This window comes from Rousettus aegyptiacus, unplaced genomic scaffold (assembly GCF_014176215.1).
Source record: "Rousettus aegyptiacus isolate mRouAeg1 unplaced genomic scaffold, mRouAeg1.p scaffold_m13_p_3, whole genome shotgun sequence".
In the NCBI taxonomy this organism is placed as follows: domain Eukaryota; kingdom Metazoa; phylum Chordata; class Mammalia; order Chiroptera; family Pteropodidae; genus Rousettus; species Rousettus aegyptiacus.
This window is the reverse complement of record NW_023416306.1, coordinates 88,417,680-88,440,061: the sequence shown is the minus strand read 5'-3', so window position 1 is coordinate 88,440,061 and position 22,382 is coordinate 88,417,680. Positions and strand designations below refer to the sequence as shown.

Below are 22,382 nucleotides of genomic sequence, written 5' to 3'. Positions count from 1 at the left end.
CTTGCTTTGGAAACAGGTGAAGAACATGAAACTATACATTTAAGTGGTATATGAGATCTCATTTGGAGATGGCTGAAAGATTGTTACTTAATATAATTTAACACTATCATTAGTGTTTGATTTTTAGTGTATATCTTATACTCCAAAACAGAATATCTCTAATTGTAGGTACAACTGTTATATTTTTAATGAAGCTTTAATAATAAAGTGATATTCAATGCAGTATATATCTTCTCCAAGTGATTTTTAAAGAAACATATTCAAATTATACTTACTTTACTAAAAGATTTTACTAGTGGTTTAGTGAAACCCTTTAAAAAACAGCTTTTATTTAAAAAAATAATATAGTTTATAAAATTAATATTACAACATATACTACTATGTGTATATACTACTAAAATAAATATAAGAAAAAAAACAATTTCTTTTAGGAGAACAATAGGCATATATTTTAGTTTCTTCTTTAATATATATATTTGAATATATTCATCCAATATTATTTTTATTTAATCAATATTCGAATGTTGTACTCCAACGGATACATTTAAAAATCACTTTTACTACTGTTATTTCATTTAGAAAATTGTTCTAGTTTTGTTCAATAAGCTCTACACATACTATGATTTCCCTTCAAATGATATTGAAGGGAAGCAGAATATGCCACCCCAAAATGTACTACTTGGACAAGTAGATTATTTTGAGCTGAAGACAATCAAGATCCAGCTGACCAAAGAAAGCTTTACTTCCTTTTACCTACCTAAAAGAATTAAGATAGGAGGCCTGGCCCAGAGGGAAAGCTATTACAAGAGATACAATTTTTTTGAATGACCTGTCTGTATCACAGGGCAAACATCTATATACCACACATCTGGTTTACCATCCTTATGAATCACTCCTCTCTCTATGAAGCCGCAGATCGCTATCCCATACCTTAGCTGAGGATGGTATATAAGCCTCAACTGCCCTACTTGCCTTTTGGTCTCATATTTACTTTTATGGATCTCCTGTATATATGAAATTAAAATGTTATTTTCATGTAATTTGTATTATGTCAATTTAATTATTAGATCTGCCAAAGAAGCTATAAGGGTATAAGGAAAAATTTCCTCCCTGACATTCTGAACCATTTATTTATTTATTACTTACTTACTTATTTATTTATTTTTCAGTGATTCTAATGGTGTTTCAATGAGCCTAAAGTTAACAAAAGAATTGTTATGTGGTTTCAAAAACATGTGAATGAAATTAAGTAATGGTGGAAAATTTGAAAGTTTGTTAAACTATAATGCACTTTGCAGTTTCATCTTGTAATTAAAAAATAGATTAATTTTAAACCACTATTTTTCAAAATATATTTACAACTTCTTATTTTGGTCCTTATCATTTTTGGTAATTAGTGATTTTAGAAGTTAAAAATATTATAAAATAAATCTGCTTTTTAGGGATGAGCAATTTGCACAAGAATTTAATAATTTAAATGATTTCATTTTGGTGATTAAGCTATGCTGGAAAGGATATCGAATAGTATAAAATACCTCTAGGCTTCTTTCACTTGTTAAATCACTCATTTTAAGAATAAACAAATTAATTAGAGATAAAAAAATAATTTTAAAAGTTTTAATGAAATGATCATTTTATAATTTTAATACAAAATTAATTAAGAACAAATTTCATTAGGAGATTTTGAATCTTAAACTAAATGACCATTCCATTATTTATATATTATGGAAATACATGCACTATGTATAGTTAGGCCCTTACAATCTACACTCATCAAAGATGTATATAAAATTATTTTTGTGCTTTTTAATCTTTTTGATTTGTTATTGTTTAATGGAATACAAGTAAAATTAAACAAGAGAAGGAAAACAGGTGCTTGGAGATGCCAGATTTATTTATTTATCTATTTATTTATTATGATCATTTCTTTATTTATATTTCAAAACAAGTATATGTGTGTGTTCACATGTATAAAATAGACTGTCCTACAATTTGTTGATGTAATAAATATTTTCAAGAAAAGAGATTTCAATAAAGTATAGAGTTCAGATCCTGAAAAATGTGTTCTGTAACGATTAAAGTAATTTGATGTCTCCCTTTATACACTCAGGTACTTTCAGCTATCAAACTATATATAGCAAATCCTCAGACACTCCTAAACCTAAATATTAAAAACTAGTCATGCAAGAAGCAAGAGGTGTGCAATATAAAGACAGACACAGACAGAAAGGTGATAAATGATAGATGATAAATAGATAGATATAAATATATATATCTATATAGTCTTATTTCATTTGTTATAACTCACATTTACTCAACATATTTACTGAATAATATAAGATATATTAGGCTGAGAATATGAAGTATATAAAACATGGCTTGTTAGCTGCAATGATGTAACTGATAACTGATTGTTGAGGGTGATATAAACACATGCACATGTATATATGTAAGTAGGTGTGTATATGTGCATGCATATGTGTATGAAATAAAATATTCTATATAAGTACTTCTTATATGTAGCATGGGTAGCCAAATTAAGGATAAATGCCTATTATTTTTCATATTTTTAATAAATCACTATAAATATTAGAATGTTTATTATTTAAAAAATATTATCAGAATTACTGCCTTATTATTTTTGCAGAAATAAGTCTTAGGTAGACATGTTTGGCCTTAGGTAGGCTGGACTGCTAGCAAAGATTATGTGCCTGGAAAACGAATGTTTGATTCACTCAGAAATATTCTGGAGTTGTTTCCAGTTATTTGTACCTGGCAAATGCTCAGACACATAACTAGATTCTTCAGAAGAGTTGGAAAGACATGAAAGGGAACTTCTTGAAAGACATAATGGCATCCTCACATGAAACTCGCAAGACTGCTAGCATCCGGCTGCCTTCCTGGGCAGGCCATAGAAGCTTGCCTCTGCGAGGAAGTGTTTTTAGACTATACTACCTTGCTCCACAAAGTCAACTTAGGATACATTTAATCTATATTAAATGAACTTTGCCTATATCTATTGGTGTCTTTCAGTCAATTATATCTTTGTGACTCAAGAGACAACTTGTTAGTATTTATCTTCATCTACTCTTATAGGATTGAATTTTAAAATCCTGTTCAGAACTTAACATTTTTTATGGTACTTACTAAGATGGAAAAAAAAAAAAAGTAGATTGAATGTACCAATAGAATTCTGGACATTAGTATTTTCTATGGAAACTAGACATCTTGATTCTTGAAACTTTAATTCAAAATTCTCTAGAATCACTAGGTTCTACAGCTTTTATTTATATCAGAGATTCCTCAGAGATGTATGAGCAGAGTGAAAGCTAATTAATCTAATAGCATTAGGAACACTGAAGTTTTGTGCATAACTCTGGAGGAAGCACAGAATCCTGTGATTACCAACAAGAATGAAGTTTTCCAAATTTTATCAACTTCCTCTGTAGTCACTTGAGGGTGTTACTTATATTTTGGAGAACTGAGAAGAGGTTTCTCTTTTATAATTTCTTTTTCTTTCTGAAAATTGTTTTCCATGAACCTCCCACATATGAGCTTATTTTCACGGGTATAAAAGGCCAGTGAGAGGAAAAAGCAATACTGAACTGCTGAATGGAACCTGCCATCTAAAAGTTGAATTATTTGGAGAAACAACTTGTACTCAGTTGGAAACTAGCCAAGGTACTTGACACATATCGGTTTGCATATTTATAGCAGTTTCTAGAGAATAGGGACAAGCGATGGTTAAGCAAGCGCACAGAACTTAGCTCCCCATCCCACCACTCACCTGCCTCATAAATGCATTTATTGTTATCAGTTTCTAATGTAATCCTTCTATATCTCAATTATTCTTTCAAATTTAAAATCAGTCCAAACTGCCAATGTCCTTAATTCTAATATGAAAATAAACATTTTTGGATTAAATTCTAGTTTTCATTTTCTGAGTTACAAAAGAACCACAGAAAGAAAACAATATTGTTGTTTATCGAGTATATAGTTTCATATAATTAATTTTTTTTGAAGACTTTGCCACTGTGTATTTAACAAATAGCACATCAATTAAAATTTACATCAGCACTAATGGAGTGTGAACAGCCTTGTGTTTAGGTTGCGTCTCTTTCAGCAATATCCACACCAACTGCAATCTAAATTATTAAGGCATTCTCTAATAATCCAATATCAGTGACATTGTTACACTTCTTAAATTTATGAATTTAATTACTTTTAATAGTAAAAGCAAATACAAAGCACACAATGCCTATAATATTTTTGTTAGAACTTAATAATGATTTCCATAAAAATAGTTAAAATATCTATCATAATTAAATATCATAATTCGACAATTATCTGTTAAGAAAGTCTAGCAAAAATTCAACACCTAATATTTGCCCGAATTATTTCAATATAGATAATTATGCAAACTGTTCTTACAACTTCAAATATGCAAACATAGCATTTCAACGATTAGGTCTCCAAAATTTAAACAAAAGGATTTCTTGAAATCGGTAGATAAATTGGACAAAGAGCACATCATTGTCTGAAGTAGAAACATGAACTGAGAAAACAAAATAGCATAATAATCTAAATTAGCCATGACTTCCAGTCTCCAATTTGCTTCATGGCACATGGCCAGTTTTCAACCATTAGGTTTGTTGATTTTTAACCACGCACATAACACCATTATAATCAACACACACACACACACACACACACAAAACATACAACACACAACACACAACACACAAATACAATTCTTTTCTATTAGTGTGTTTTAGCTCAGGTAATAAAAAGATTTAGGGAAAATTAAAGTTTAAATTGGGTATAATGTACAAATATTTTATCCTAATCCAATTCCAAAAATCACCTAATTTTACTAATAGAATAATTGTATTATTTCTCCCCTTGACTTCCAGAAGAAATACATAAAAAAATATATATATATATATATATATTTTACTTACACTGTACGATGAGCTGCACCAAAGCTTCTCTTGGCTTCACATTAAATCCGTTGTACTGACTGGTTTGACATCTGTACATTCCTGACATTTCTCTAGATACATTCACAATCCTCAGTGTTCCATCATAGCTCTCCATCTGCATTGACCCGTCAGGCATTGCAACCTCTTTATCCGCTCTAGACCAAAGGATGATGGGTTTAGGTTTTCCAGTTACTTGACACTGCAGTTCTATTGTGTCTCCTTCTCTGGTGACCAAAGGTGATTTTTCCTGTGGAACAGTCAGATTGGGTGGAACTTGAAATGGGAAAAAGAAAATTTTTCAAGGTTAGTATAAACTGGAAAAGCATACTCAAACATAGAAAATCATAAGGAAACAATTTCTGCTGCTTGAAGACGTGTGACAAATCAGATGACAATAATTATAGAGATCTTGGGAATAAGTGGAAAATTACCCTCACTTGAATAATTCTGAATTGTTTTTATAGAACTCTCTTGAATGATGTCTTCGAACTTTAGCAAAATAAATAAAGCATTAAAATGAATGGTTAACGTAAGAACAATTTATACAATGACTTGTCATTATCAGCCATTAACTTGGTCTTTAACATCTGCATTTCACATAAGAGTGATTCTGCTTGCTGAGGGCTGGATTAGCTTTTCAGTCTTCTTCTTCTTATGCTGTTATCTCATACCCAAGAATGCTATACCAAAGGGTCAAAGAGACAAAGTCGACTTAGCAGGCATAGAAGTAGAAAAGGGAAAAAAGATGTTTATTATAAAATTAGTTTTCACTATGGTTTAGAAACTGTTGCCAAATTGCTAAGGTTTTCTCCCTAGTGGAAATGAGATGAAACAACAGACTGCAATGCCACACTCTGACAATGCACTGTATTCCTGTCTTTTGAATTTTTAATATTTTTTGACATTTGAATTTCATGTAATTTCACTTTAAGACATTTTGCGATCACTGCAAATAGCTCTTCATGTTGTTGCCACTGTTTCTGTAAAATTAATCTTATGTGAATTTTCAAAAATATACTTCAAAAAGAATCGTAATTTTCTTGTTAAGCTAATTCCTGATTTTACTGAAGATATTAATGAGAAAATTAGGTTGAAACTTACTTTATTGTGCTGGTGTATATATATATATACATGTATATGTTATGATTTACAGAAAACATGAAGTAACAAGAGGCAAGTACTACCTAATGACTTTTCTTGTGAATAATATCACCTGTTCTTTTGGAAGACTTTTATTTCTTATACAATGTATATGAATTCGAATGTATTTATGCAATAGAATATCTATCAAAAAGCACAGGCTAAATTAGAATACCAGAATATGAATAAATAGAAATATATATTAATAATTCCATTCTTCCGATAAATGTAATATGCTCCCTTTGGAGAGTACTGCATATGATTGAAAAGGCAAAGGTTTTATTTTACCTTCTAGCATTACTGTGCTCCAGTGCCCAGAAACAAAAACAAACTTAATGAATTTTTAAATTATTTCTCAACTAATGTTGAAACGTTGTTTCTCTTATTACACATAGGAACAAAATCAGTTCAAATCAAAAGTGATATGAGCATTGTTTTCGTATTTAAGTATCTTTATGTATACTTTTTCATTTAATTCCTTCATTTACTTATTTTTTAAAAAAGTAGTTGAATAATGTATAGTATCTCAGAAATTAGAAAATATAAAACATTAAAACATTAATCACCACCTTCTTGAAGTATATATATACATTCTAGGAATTGCTATGACAAATCACATGTTTTAAAATGGCTGCATTTAAAAACTCTACATGATTAAATAATTTAATTTATTCTTGAAAATATAAACAATTACATGATTTCATTAAATAATTTATTGTTTTAGAAGTGAATCATGAGGGATTGACGCAATTCTAAGCATCTTCTAAAAATGGATCAATAAGAAGCTTCAATATTTACTCACCCTGCATGAAAAATTACACATAATAATAGCAATAATCTCAGCAGTTAATATTAATTATGCTCCTACTATGTGCCAGACATAGTTAAGGACTTTACATTTTCATTTAATCCCTTGATAATCCTAAGAATCAAATATTTAATATCGGAATTTAACAAACAAAAACACTGAGATTAAGAGAGAATAAATACTTTGATTTGAACAAAATTTAAAATTAAGCCAATTTATAATAGGTGGGCAATGTAGAAACATGACCCCTGAAGCAGGTGTCTGCAATGAATAATTTAAGTTAGCGCTGTACTCCTGCTCACGATTGTTCTGCAACTGTGAACAAACTGGACCAATTTCCCCTGCCCATCTCTTATACACTGTCCTGGGACAATAAAAAAGGATTAAGATAGAAATGTAGGGGGATAACTGACACATATTCTGCAAATTACCTTATCTATCTATCTTATATGTCAATATCTGTCTTAAATATCTATATCTATCTATATTAGAATATTTTTATACATAAGCCAAAACTATTTTTAAGATATATCAAACCAAATAAATATCCCCATATGGATAAATCTATATGAAATGAATTAAAAGAAATTGTAAATTAAGAGATTACTTAATGGAGTGTTCTTATTTGAAATCTTCCATCCTCATTTCTTCCAAAAACAAGCCACATGACTTTGGCCAAGATTAACTGGTCTGAGTATCAATTTCCTCATTTTTGAAACTAAGAATTTATACTTTATGAGCTCCAAGGTTATTAATGTTCTGACTACAGAAACAAACAGTAAAAAGTTAAAAATAGAAGTGGTGCTAAGTGAAAGTATTTTTTTTCCTGACTTCATAAGATAAATAAACAAATATTTTATTACATTAGGCCATTCTAACATAAATACAGATCCTCAATTAGCTATATATTATTTGAGTTTATCATGCTAAATAGTTCGAAGTCCCTTTGTAAATTTGTTATCCATTTAGATGAACTTTTCTTTCTATCTAACCAACATTACAGAAATGTAAACCTCATTTTTAATCTAGGTAATGACAATTTTTAAAAAATAAATTAGCTCAGTTTTAACTAAATAGCAAAGCCTAAATAAAATATAGTTTATTTTCATCCCTTCCATAGTCCTTTTAAATCTTGAAATTGGAGTTAATCCTTTTTTTTGCAACTCTCTTGACCAAGAAGACCTTATAAATTCTCAAAGATTTTATAGGCTTCTCTCTCTCTAGCCACATTAAATTTCCCATTCTCTGGAATTCTATGCTCAACTCTTTTAATTATTACTATAACTTTTCTGTTAGGCGATCTCATTTGTTCTCAAAAATTTATGTTTTGTATGTTGATAATACAATTCTAACTTTATCCCATTTCTTCCAGTTTATAACTGCTGTTTATTTCTCTATTCTAAATCTTTCAAATCACCATACCTCAATGCCATTTATTTCTTGACTTAGTTGATAGCTAATTATTAACACAACTTATCTGCTAATTAACAACCATAGAGTTTTCTTTGTTATACCATTTCCTTTTACTCACCACTTCCTATCAGCTGCTTTGGTTTCTCTGTCAAAAATATTTCTCATATCTATCTTTCTCTTTTTATGGCTATAAGTAGATTTCTTCATAGAAGTCATCATTTTCTCTTCTTGTGACAGTGTACCAATTGGTTTCTCTGTCACCAGTCAAATTCTTCCAGGCCTCCTGCTACCCTGTCTTAAGTTTTACCATCATAAATGCCACTTTATTCATGTCACTATGAAAACTACAAACCTCATTGAGAATGCTAATCATAACACTACTTTAATTTCAAAAAAAAAAAAAAAAAGCCAAAAACAGCCTGATGGGTGTGTTAAATAAACAGTGGCACAGTCACACAACAGAATATGATGCAGCCTTTTAAATGATGACATAGTAGACCTATGTTTATTGATAAAGATATTTATATTTTTAAGCAAGAAAAGCTAGGAAATAGTATGAATACCTATATCACTATTAATAAGTGAGTAAAACATATTACTGAGCAGACAGTTCCTTGAAAGCACAGAGTGTCTTAATCGATCTCTAAAGTCTGGTGCCCTGCTTTCCTGCTTGGCACAGGCCAGGAAGCCATGAAATAATTGAGAAAAGAAGGGAGGTAGGAAGGGAGAGAAAGGTAAAGAGATAAGAAGGTAAAAATCTATGACTATAATTGAAATAAATATAATAGATAAAATTCATGAACATTTTAGAACAAAAGTGATAAGTAACCATCAAATATAGTAATTGTATAATTAATAGCCCATACAAATAGCAGACTTTCTTGCAAAATATATCATTATTATTAATATAAATTTCAGATGCACATCTTGAGATGTGTGGGGGTATATGAGAGAATTAAGAGAGTCAGTTTTACTATTCTTTCTCTTTTCATTTAAAGATTTGGATAGAAAAGCTGTAAAAAAAAATATGGGAAGACCCAGTTTATGGGCATGCTACTTAACTTTGTCATATAATGTGTTTATGCCCTTTCTCTAATCAATTAAATTAGTTTTTAATGTTAAGTATCACAACAAAAACAACAAATTTAGTAGAAAAATTAGAAATGTCTGCACTTTGTGAGATCCACATTTATTCATAATGTACTTGCTAAAAAAGTCCCTGCTGATAAAAACGCAAAGATACATTTTCTGATATATAGTCTATAACTGCCTTTACTTTGATTTTTCTTATCTGCAATGCTACTGTTGGAGATGCTATAATCCAAAAACCTAAAAAAAAAAAAAAATGATATGACACCAAAGTTTATCATTTCAAACCTAAATAGACAAGCAATTTGGGCAAACTGGTTTTCTGTCAACTATTCCGTTTTGTCACAGACTGTAAAATAACACAAACATAAGAATTGAAAATGTTTTCATTTCTTTATTGAGAAAGAAGCTGAGGAATTTTATTTTATTTATTTTTTTATTATTTATTTTATTTTATTTTTCTAGGTGAGGCAACCCTTGGTTGATCTCACAGATTGTAAGGACCTTGGCAGTTTACAATCCCTTATTTTTTACCCTTCAGCATCTGACCTTCTTAGGTGGTCTCCCATCCAAGTACTAACCAGGCTTGACCCTGCTTAGCTTCTTAGATCAGACAGGATCGGGTTTTTTCAGTGTGACATGGCTGCAGATGAGCTGAGGAATTTTAATCTTTAGTCTTTCCTGAGAAAATGTTTGGTTAATTTTTCTTACTCAAGAATCCAGGGGAAGGCTAGTTCATCTTAACTTTATGATAAAGTATCATGTTTTCTGAAGCAAAAACATCAGAATGTGCCTATTAAAACTTGTTTTAAAATATATAAATACTTGTAGTGTACTTTAATAGCAGATATTTAAACAAAAATATTTATTTTAATATAAAAATCATAATAAACTATGTAATAAGTAAAATTGTCTCTAGAGCTACCAGACTCATATTTTCAAGAATATCAAAGTATGGCACTGATTTAATTATACTTGAATTTTTGAGTTGGAATAGTTTGTAATACATATGCATGTTCTAGAGTAGAATCTATAACCTGTATTTAAAACATATGTAAATCAGACTTCGAAAAAATCATGTTTATGAAAGTGACCCCTGGAGGTCAGATTCAAGAGTTCTCATGCTGACCAAATCTATATAAACACCTATAAAAAAGTAAGACTCAAGTAAAGTGTGAATTTGTAGATATAACTAATACGAATGAGCAAAACCTTTTTTTTTTAACTTCAAAAACAACAGGTGAATTAAAATTTTTTACTATAGATTTTATGTGAATTTCATCCCTGGTGACCAACTGAGACTACAAAGTTAACAACATCCTTATTTCAGATTACATAGTGTTAAAGGAAAGATATTCTATCACTCTCAAGTGCTTTCTCAGTGTCCAAGTCAGTAGTTTTCAATTTTTTCTTGCTAACAAACAACACATTAGCTTTGTAGACATGAGACATGCACATGAATATATTCAGAGTTTTAGGTTTTGAGAAGTCACAAAATAATTTTACATGCAAGTTAAGAAATAAACAGTTTGCAATTACAACAACTATCAATGGCACATGAGTAATGACTTGCCATAATGGACTATGAGATAAGTAAGATAAGTCGTTGGGTAACTGAAATTGTCAGCATGCTTGTTGTAACTCCACTCATTTATCTTCCACTCAAAGAAGTATATTCAGTGTAGATAAGAATAATATTATTACTGCAATCTATATTTTAAAATCTCCATACATTAATATTTGAAATAATAGCTGATTTGAATACACCACTCGGATTGGGAATATTTGTGTTAATACATGAAACTTGTCTAAGAATGCGATGCTCTGTGGCTACAGGGTAGTATTTATATGATGACTATTGGCCATGTAAGGCGAATCTGAAAATTACTTCCAACTCAAAAATAATTCCAATGCAAATCCCCAAAATATTTTTTGAACTAATATATAACCCATTTTATTAATAACTGTGTTCAATTAAAGTATTTAGTAAGTCGTGCTTGAAAGATATTTGAGATAACGAAAGAAATCCAACTAGCTAAAGTCTTCTCACTTATTTATGGACTTACTGGTATTTGTTTCCTTTTAGAAACTATGACTGGTAACAAACAATGTTTGAGGAAAGACAACACCCTAAGTTCATTTCTCATGAAAGAAGTAAAGGTTGTCAAGGCTTTTATTTTAAAATATGAAGAACTTCCTTGAGCTATAGGTTAATATCACAAAATAATATATTGCATTGGTGTACTTCTTTCTGTATTATCTTCCCACTTACAAGCAGATTACTTAAATCAAATTCATGAATGTCTTTTTTCCTCTTAAAAAAAATCTTACCATTTCTAAATAAATCTTTCTTAAAAATCTTGTCACACTAACATTTAAATATCTTCAGTAGCTTCCCATTTTCTAGGAAAGCTTTAAATCTTATTGTTTGTTTTCCATCTTACTTGCCAACTCTTATTAAGGCATAATGTTTCTGTGAAAAGCTCTCTATTAGGTTTAGGCAGGTGTTTTGGTCTGCTTAATACACCTGGCTCATTACCAGCTCCTCACCTTCCTTCTTTCTCTCTGGGAATTACTTTGCGCTCATAATCTCCATCCAATGATTCCTTATTCTCTAAAGCCCTATTTAAGTTTTCTGTTCTCTTAAGTCTTTCCTGATATCTGTATCTTTTATTCAATCTCCATGTCTCTGAAATACAGAGTATTCAATTTATTCTACATATGCCATGAAAAATGTGTACTCCCTTACATATATAACTAAAAATCCTGAGGTCAGCACCACATTTTATCTAATTCTTCAGTAGTTCCCACACTATTTAAAATATTTAAATATGTTAGAGGTGCTTAATATAATTCTTTATTGATTGATGAGCACCAATCAAGGTTGCTAAGCAACCAAAGTAAGAAAACTATTGATGAATAGTCACTTCTTGATTATCCAAGGCTTAGGTATAGAGTGTAGTGGTACTTTTAGTAGGTTTTAATTTGGTCACAAGAATGATACAGAAAGGTAAAATGTTGGAAAGATTTGGTAGTATTGAGTAATTTGTCCATGCTATGGCTTTCCTCTATTAGCAATAAAGTAAGGTTAGTTGACTCTACAATAGGATGCCCATGTGGACCCATATTCTAAGACCTATCACTCACAGTCTTTTGGGTAAATCATATATGACACAGGCATTTATTTTAAAATATGTCCTCACATCAGATGGTAAGCCTAATGTTTTTGTTCACGATATGAATAAGCATAAATACATCTCATCACACTTATGTAAATAAAAACTGTCCTTTTTCTTTAGCACTGACACATTTTTTTTTTATGGATTCACCTATAATAAATCAGGAGATGCTAATAAAACGAGGTTGACAATGTTTTACAAATCTAGCAATAGAGCAGAAAGGAAGCACATTTTTAAAACAAACATGAGGTTAAAATATTATGGCATTTGCATTTAGAATAGCTAAGGGGAAATGTACATGCATGCATACATACACATACACAATACTTATTTCTTTTAAAGAGTTGTAGAAAACCGTAATACAATGGCATTGTTAGTTATTTGAAACATATGGGGAGAGGCAGAATCCTGGAGTGTAGTAACTCTGGAGGATTTAGTATTAGAAGATGGAGGACATGCAGTGCCATTCAATCAGGAAAACAGGTTTGGCAGGCAACAGTTGTGGCTGCTCCAACTTCCCTTTCCCAGCAGGTGTTGCTATGGCACAAGAATAGTCTCTGAGGGATTCAATAGAACACAAAGTGTAAGATGAAAGAACAAAATAGAAAATCATTCTCTGAGTGGCATTCATATTTTCCCTGCTATACAAGCTACAAAATCAGTTGCAAATAAACTGGTCCTATCTTGCTGCCTCATGAATAGATAAATGGGAACTTAGGCTAAGGTTATTTAGTAGCCTTTGGTTAAGTTTAGTTTTCAAGTATCTTGAATTGTTATGACCTTCATCTTATTTGGTTTTCTAACTTTAGCTTATGATGAGATGTTTTCTAGAATCATTAAAATAAATCTGTATCAACAAGAAAATTTTCTGCTAACCTATTTGGGAAAAGGTATGAAAGCATACTTCTTTTTGTTTTTAACCTTCCTTCCCTGACTTATTATATGTGTTTCTCATGCACTGATTGATATACATAAATGAATGGTGGTCACTGATTAAGTATGTAAAGTCTCATCAGTGGAAACTTTTTTCTTTTGAAACAACTATATATTAAAAAAAAATAACAACAACAACAACAAACAGAAGCCAGAGAGTTCTGCTTGCTAGTGAATCAAATTATACTAAAATTTTAGCAAGCTAGAAATCTGGATTATATTGAGATTGTTGGAAGAAATAAGGATTGCAAAATAAGCACTTGGGGTTTTTGTTTTTGTTTTTGTTTTAAAACAAGAATTAAAACATTCAATAAGTTGATAAATTATTTAATTACTAAAATATTACTAGGTCATTTGATGAAGACATAATCTATAATCATTTCTGGAAAATAGGGGATCAATTCCTCAACTCTCTACTATTAATTATGTTCTATTTCATGTTTTTTTTTTTTAACAATGCAGAGTAAGTTTGGAAAACTGTAGTTGTTTATGTATAAGCAATGGGTTAATAATTTTAATTTTAAATGCTGAATACTGCATCCTAAACAGTATTATACAAACTAAAATTCATTGGCAGGAAATAATTCAAAAGCTTAAAGTTAGTTCACACATCCCCAAATTCCTACAATTCTTTTATTCTATAATATATTTGTATCCTTGCCTATTTACTCTTAAAAATGGTGCCATGATTTATCTAAGTATATTTATATGTGTTGATAAATGCACTATCCCTTTAATTAATAGCAAATGCTACGAGAGTAACAAAAGCAGGACTATATATACAAAAACTTATGTCCCATGCTATAGCTAATATTAATTCATTTTAACACACATTTTTTGAGGCCCTTCAATAGGCAAAAATGATTAAAACTGAGGACATGAGACAAAAATTAGACCATTCACTACCTTCAAATATTACACTATGCATTATGGAAACTGATCATTAGAATGAATTCTTAGTAACTGGTAATTGTTCATAATTGTTTTTTAAATCAGAGGCCTTTTCTAAAAAACATGGAAAGTTTGGAAAGGTTCTAAGTGTACAAGATTAGAAATTTGACAACGGCTCAAGGCCCAACTCGTTTACTAGCTGTGCAATCTTGGTTATCATAATCTGTTTTCTCGTCTGCAAATAAAGCTGATGAAAAGGAGAATTTAAAGCTAAAATAATGTAATGCATATTAGAATGTCCTATAACTATAAAGTACTTGAGTTGTTTAATAGGTTTGTGAAGAGCAAAGTTCAGGTCTGGCAGCCAAGATTCAGATACTAGCTCCAATGCCTACCGGTTGCGCGACCTTGAGAAAGTTATCTAACTTGTATCTCTCGGTTTACTCAAAGTAAAATGAGCATAATCATAGCTACTTTAGATATTTTTTTAGGATTAAACAGTATAATATACATAAAATCTTGAGCACAAGGTCTTGCATATGGTAGACACAATATATGTTAGTTATATGTTTTCTAATCGATGCTTTTTATAAGTACAATATTAATAACTACATTTTATTATTATGCATATATTTCTATATTGAGGACAAAGATCTTGTTTTGTTCAAATCTATGATGTTTCGAGTACTGAGCCTGGATACACATAGGACAAAGAAATATTTTATAGATAATATGTAAATATATATTTACACATATAAATAAATCTCTTTACCATTGTCATTTGTCGTGGAGATACGCATGCATTTCAGATGAGGAAAGTATTTGAAGAATATTTTGGAAAGGACAGGAATGAACCTTTTTAATCTGAATAGTCAGAGGCATCCCGCAATGCCATCCCAGGAAAGAGGTTGCAAATTTCTGCCATTAGACATAATAATTGAATTGGTGTATTTAGATATTATCATAAAATGCCACATAATACAGATATCTCAGTTCTAATTCTATTTCTATGAAGTAGTAAGGATTGGACATTCCTAAATACATCTATTCCTCCCTTAGGAGGATGACAAAATGTCAGTGCTGTCCATTTCCACAAAGGTCAGGGTATTACGATGGAAACCAGAGACCAGTGAGTTAAAAGGAGCTGTCTGATCATGTTAATTATGCAATTGCTTTCCTGTGGATAAAAGAATTCTAAATTAAAAGGATAAACTATAAATTATATATCAAATGCATTTTATGAAAGCATAGAAAAAGAAAAATGCTTTAAAGAAATCCATAATTTATTTTACTTTCTAGAGCAACTGTGGTCACGGTGGTAAACTCTTCAATGCAGAATGGCTAGAAAAATCAATTTACTTCTATAATAAAAAGGCCATTTGTCTCCTTGTAAAATCCATGTGACATTGTTAGGCCTCTTATAAATGATCACACTGGACAATGTCTGTGGTTTACAAATTCCCTAATTACACCACTGATTGTATATCATTGAATGTGCCTTATCCTGTGGAAACAGACACTACCACCATTTTAATAAACATTTGGACATAAAACGAAGCTGGCTCTTTCATGCTTTGTCAAGAGCAAAATGAAATAACCAGGGAACACAATGTTCCATCAACAGATCAGGGGCACATGTTCTTTAGAGCAAATGAGGTTTAATTAACAGATCCGTTAGTAGATAACTAGTCAATTAAAAAAATAGGAGGAGGGTTTTCTTATAACACATGAAGACTGTATTAACAAATATTCTACCAATGCATGAGTACATTTTATGATCCATTCTGTCAGTCTGTGGAAGTATAGAATGCTACAATAAAAATATGGGCCTAATTTTAAAACTACATAAAAACTCATATAATGTCACTGATCAGAATGATACATAACTCATTCTGAGCTAATGTGTGACTATGAATAGAGTTTAGTAGTATTTTATTAATATGGTTTTACATTGTATTTTATTCCTAAGCAAGAATATTTCCATTTAAATGTCAACTAAATATATTTTGTTTACAAGTATTATTTAGACAGACTTGGTAAAAGTGAACTACGTATGTTTCATTTATAGTGGATTGTAATTCATACTAAATGCATTTTAGATGCAGACACTTGAATTGCTTGTCATTTTATCATTTCTACTTCACATATTTAAATTACCAGTATATTTCATATTGTACATGAAACCTTTTTTTTTTTAAGTGCGGTGATGTGTTCCTAGTTTCACATCTTCTTAATCTAGTCATTTTTTACTGAAAGAACATTTGTAAAATTTGGGAAATGCTCATTTATTTACCTGTAATATACTCGAGAAGAGTCTGGTGTCCTCAATTCTTCCCTTCCCCTGCAAATCATTGTCATGTCCCCTTTTCTAAAGCTTTCAGTCCTGATCCTAAGCTGCCTCTTAGGCTGACTTTCATCCAATAGGGCTTCTCAGGCTCCAATTCCTTAGTCAAAGAGGTAAGAAGGCAGACACAATATGATTTGAGGTTTCTGAGATGGATTCATGCATCAAAATTACATTTCTCACAGCATATCTCTGGAGCTTGAAATCTCATTACTTGCATTCATTCCATCGAGAGACTGGGTTTTATATAAAGAACTTGGGTTCTGCAACCAGAATTGACTTATGTTCAACACTTTACTCCACTACTTAGAAATTGTGAGGCCTAGTAAAGCTACTTAGGCTTTCTAAAGCTCGTTTCTCATCTGTAAAATGGGCATAATCACAAAACTACCTACTTCAAATGGTGTCCTGAGGATTTCAAAGAAGTATTCATTATAAAGTATTTAGCCCAACAACTAGAATATAATAAACAATCCAAAAATCTTAGATATTTTCTGTAAATAAGAATTCTATGCTATATGGTCTGTAATAGACTTTGAAATGCTTCAGCATGTAGTAATGTTCTATTTCTTAAACTAGAAAAGCATGTATAAGCTGCATGCTTGCAATTCATGTGTTTTCTTCTGCGTTTTTGTTATACTGCTATAAAAGTTTTTTTTTTAATGCTTCATGATAGACAATGTGATCTGTATTTATGTGCTATAAGTTTTAATACATATTTTAGTGTTACTGTTACTATTTAAATTATGAAACTCAGGAGTATACACCCCAGATGTGGTTAGGTAACATTTTAAAGACCCAGACCCTGGGTTCACTCTGCTTAAAAAGCTAGAACAAGACAAGTATCATGTCGAGCTGCACATGAGGATTTTTAACATAACAAAACATTAAAAGTGGTCTTCTTTAATAAAATGAATACTGTTCCAGTTATGTGCCTAGGTTAGAATAGGGTAAGGCTTTACCTCATTTTTTGTGAGTGGAATATGAGACTGGCAAACAAGACCTAACATCTTAAAACTCTTTGAAGTGTTCTTAGAATAAGAGAGAGTGTTGTACTCTCCATCAAAAGAGAACGTAGTCACGTGATTCAACTAATCATAAGATGAAACTTAGGTATTACAAATTAATCTATAAAAGAATTGTTCTATTTAATGTCAGAAAATCTAGGACTCTAGAGCTTTGACTACCACATAGAGCAAAATGGTGTTGAAACTGTCAGTCTGTGGGTCTAGTCTCCATGGAACTTCTATTTATTTCTCTGTTCCTCAGTTGACAATGGTAGATTGGTAGTGTCATCTATGAACATAAAAATCTGATGTGTTTAATTACATAAGTAGAAATATAATAGCATTTCCCACACCTCCTTCTTCTCCTGTAGTCAAAAGATCCAGAGTAAGTTTCATTAATAATGCTTTACATTATATACCCTAATTTTTAATCAATTAACTATAAATTTGATGGAGACATGTATCTTTTATCAGTTAATGAATAAATGTGGCATAAGTCTTTCTTTAATTCTTTACTATTTCTTATGAATTTAAATGCAAGTTGTGGGAATGCTATTCATTTCTTAATTGAGTAAAGAAATCTAAATTCAGTCATTTAAAATTTGAATAGTTCCTATATCCTCATTACTTTCATTTATGAAAAGATGAAGGGTATAGAAAGCATAAATCAAGTATTCTTTCTTATTTCTCATTGACCTGTCCATATTGTAGTGCAATCTAGGAATTTCAAAAAGAATTTAATTGCCAAGTGAAGGAAATCCTCAACACATGACACAGCAACTAGACAAGAGCTAATTAACTACTGTTAAACTATAACTTGTAAGGTGGAAACTTTGCTCTCATATTTGGGAGAAAAGAGTTGGATATTTGAAGATGATAATTAGAGAAAATTTGTAAATTCAACATAATTACATAGATTCAATTTTATGTGAGAAAATCCTAATATGTAAACGTGATTAATAGTTATTGAACTATTATAGAAAATTGAGAATTAATTCAATGCAGCCCATCTTTGCATTTATGCTTTCCCCAAAAATAACTGGTAAAAATATTGATATACTTTATATTTCTCAAAACAACTTAAAGCGTACTGACAAAGTCAACTAAAAAAAATTCAAAAATTCCCTCTCATTCCTTTAAATGATCTCACTGAGAAAAGATTACTTTGTTGCTTTCTGTAAATCTTGCTCTCTCTCTCATTTTTCCTTTTATTCTCTCTCTCCTTTTCACCCTCCCTTCCTCCCACCTTCAGTTGACGATCCTTTCTTTCACTTAAAGGAAAATAAGAGATCACTTCTTTTATCAAAATCTATGCATCAATATTAAAGTACCTGGCACAAACACAATCTTTCACACAGGCCTCTTCATGCTGATGAAGAGGTACTGAAGGTTCTAAAGGCACTGTAAATACAGGAAGTTTTACACTGGATATCCCTTGTTCCACACAAATTGAAGAGTTCTTTTTTCTTAAAATCCAGTGATCATTCTTTTTTCATTTTCCTTATGGTATCCACTTTTCCCCACCATCTCCCTGGATATTTTTAAATCTTTGCTTCCTATTTTCTTCTTGGATAAGCTCATCTACATCTAATTAATACGATTGCTTGTAAAGTCCATGTTTTACTTCTGACCTTTCTCCCAGTCATCAAACCTGGTTTTCTAATTGGTCACCAAAAGCAGAGGGATGTCTTACAAGCCCTTAGCTACGACTAATCCCAAATCAATCTGTCCTCTCAAACCATTTCCACAACCTAAAATCTCTTATTCAGAATGTGACATTATCATATTCTAAATAACCAAGGTATAACATTCTGGAATGAGAAGAGTAAAAGCACAGCATACTTTGAAAGAGATTGAAAAATTAATCTAAGCAAATGGTTTTCAACTATGTGGGCTTAATAATGTGCGCACACATATATGTGTGTGAATTTGAGTAAGAATCTTTTGTCCAACTATAATCTTACCTAGAAGTCCTATATATAAAAGAGATATATGTTTAGCTCTAATTGAAGTTAGAAGGGGGTATAGTAGGTCAAATTCTCAACTAATTATTTAGCATACCCCAGCATTTAGTGGCCCTTGAGAATATTAAAAAATAAAAAATCTTTAGTTAATATTGGAATAGCACTTGGAAATCAGTAACCCAGCTGATCCCTCTATTCCATAAATGAAAAGTTTTGTGGTCTAGCCAGACCCAAGGTCATAAAGCTATTATGTAGTAAATTTGGGCCTGGACCCAAGTCCAGGGCTCTATACCACATTAAGCTGCCTGATGTCAGTGAAGCATTCTCTTAAATTCACTCAAGAGCATTGGTCACTGACTTAACTGCCCCTTAATGGGAGAGGTTGTGAGTATGCCACAGCACTTCATCTGATTCCTATCAATCTCTTCAACTGAATAAATAGTTTCCCTCCCCAAACACACACTTCAATCTGCAGGCTCTTTTCTGCTGAAGTTCCTTTTTTCTCCATTCTATTTCCTTGAACTGTTTCTTAAAAAGTTCCAAAGCCGTAGTGGAGAGGTAAGAAATCTAAGATGCAAAGGGGTTAACTTCTCAGATGAAGTTCATGAGTGAGTCTCATGCTTTTTTACGAACTAAACATGTTATATCTTTTCCTCTCACCTTACATAAAGTGTTGCTTATGCCCACTGCCTTATTACTTCCTAATAAAAATTTTCTGCCTTGTCTCTCAAGTTTTCTCTAAATGACTCACTGAACTCCTCCTCGCAATGCAAACAGAGGTACTCTATACTGTTGCAGAAACAGAGGAAAAATTTTCTTCCTCTAATTTGCTATTTTTGGAACTCTGCAGATTTAGCCAATGAATAGCTCCCCAAAACACCAATCTGATCATACTGCTCCCTTGATAACATTCTTTGGTCATTATTTTTTATGTTAGTGAGATGTAACTACATTCATTTTTTTTTTTTTTTTTTTAAGATCTAGTGTCATATAGTTATAATCCAGCTTGGAGGCTACCTGTCCATTGGAACTTTTGCTGACCAGATTCAATACTTTCATCCTGTATGCTTCTGTATCACTGACAGTTTCTAAAGCAAATACTAGACCTTATCTGTTATTAAAGTTTATCAAGTATATTTCAATGAGGATATAAAATCCATTATGAATTAGAACCCATACATTTTTTTCATTTCTTCCTATATCCCCTTTCCTATAGTAATTGTTGAACAAATATTTTTTTAATTGAATGTGTACACTATTTCATGAATTCATCCCAGGATTGCGGATAACAGCTATACTAATTTCTCTTTGATATATAGAAATATTATTGGCATTATTCTTACTTGCATTGTCAGTTAACCTTGCCTCTTGAATTTAAAATTCCAAGCCTCAGTCTTCCTCCACTAAGGACAGTTTCTTTAAGGCTGAGAGCTTGTGAAATATACAACAAATAAAAGGAAAAAAAAGTGATGTGAGCTGTAAATACTGTGTTTATTTCTTGTGATGGATTTCCTATCTTCATTAAGAAAACTTCAGAAATTTTAGGAAGTCTTTGTAAACTGCTCCCCGTTGATCCTTCATGCCTTTATTTTGTATGATTTAGCAATTTCTCTCTTCGGTCATTTAGCACATTCTAATACGGCACTTGTTAAGCCTTCTGTAATTATCTTTACCCTAAAAACATTCAAGCATGAATTTCTGACTATTTAAATGTTTGATGTCAAAGACAACAGAAACCTAACATAAGTTCCAAACACCATAACCTTTATCAATGCTACATGAAGCTAAATGATAACAATAATAATAATACAAACAATAATATTTGATGTGGAAAACTGACATTTTTTCAAACTTAAGTGTGAGTATAAATATCTTTAGAAAACTTTTCTATTTCAGCTATTTTTGTTCTATTTTTAACATACAATCTGAATAAAAATCATATTATTCAAACATAGATTCCAGACAAGTTCCTTAGACACTCCAAACATTTCCAGATTATTGCATTTACACGTCTTTGTAGAAAATCTTCATCAGCCAGTGAATAATGCAAGACTAACACAAGCGAGCAGGAGAAATAATGTCAAATTATTAAATAATTTTTAAGTAAAAAGAATAATTGAGGATTAAAACCTAATTTCAAATAGGCAATGTTAAGCATAAAATATTTTTGGTAAAATTTTATATACCTAGCTATGAATTTATACAACCATGTCTACTATGCCATCCTATACTGGAAACACAAATGAAAGGAATTAGGTCTCTCTATAAGCATGCATAGCCCAATATTCCCTAAGGAATATTCTGTGTCGATGGTCAATAAAAAACAGTATTTCACAGTTCAGTATCTCTCTGGGAAATTTACTAAGCACAATAGCAGGTTAAGGCTCTAAGTACGACAGCAAAGATATCTGCTAGTCATATTTTGTTCAAGTTCCAAAGTTATAGGTAAAGAGGAAAGCCTATGAAAAGAAAGTGGTAAAGGCTGTAGAAGAGATAATTCACTTTTTTTTTTTTTTTTTTTAGGGTGACAGTCTCCCTATTGACATGCTGCCAAATACACTATGCTTCTTCCTGGCCCTTATCAAGGACAGATATAATACTCATTCCGGTAAACACAAAAATCAACTGAGAA

The 22,382-nt window shown here is 31.1% G+C and overlaps 1 protein-coding gene across 3 annotated transcripts in view; it reads right to left on the bottom strand.

The window, feature by feature from the left end:
• The window catches only part of MDGA2 (MAM domain containing glycosylphosphatidylinositol anchor 2), a 773,979-nt gene that overhangs the window by 194,500 nt on the left and 557,097 nt on the right, over nt 1–22,382 (bottom strand). For all 3 annotated transcript variants that reach the window (XM_036239414.1, XM_016151454.2, XM_036239415.1), the window contains one exon: nt 4,962–5,255. In XM_036239414.1, the coding sequence (XP_036095307.1) occupies nt 4,962–5,255 (294 nt within the window). The remainder of the gene's footprint in view (nt 1–4,961; nt 5,256–22,382) is intronic.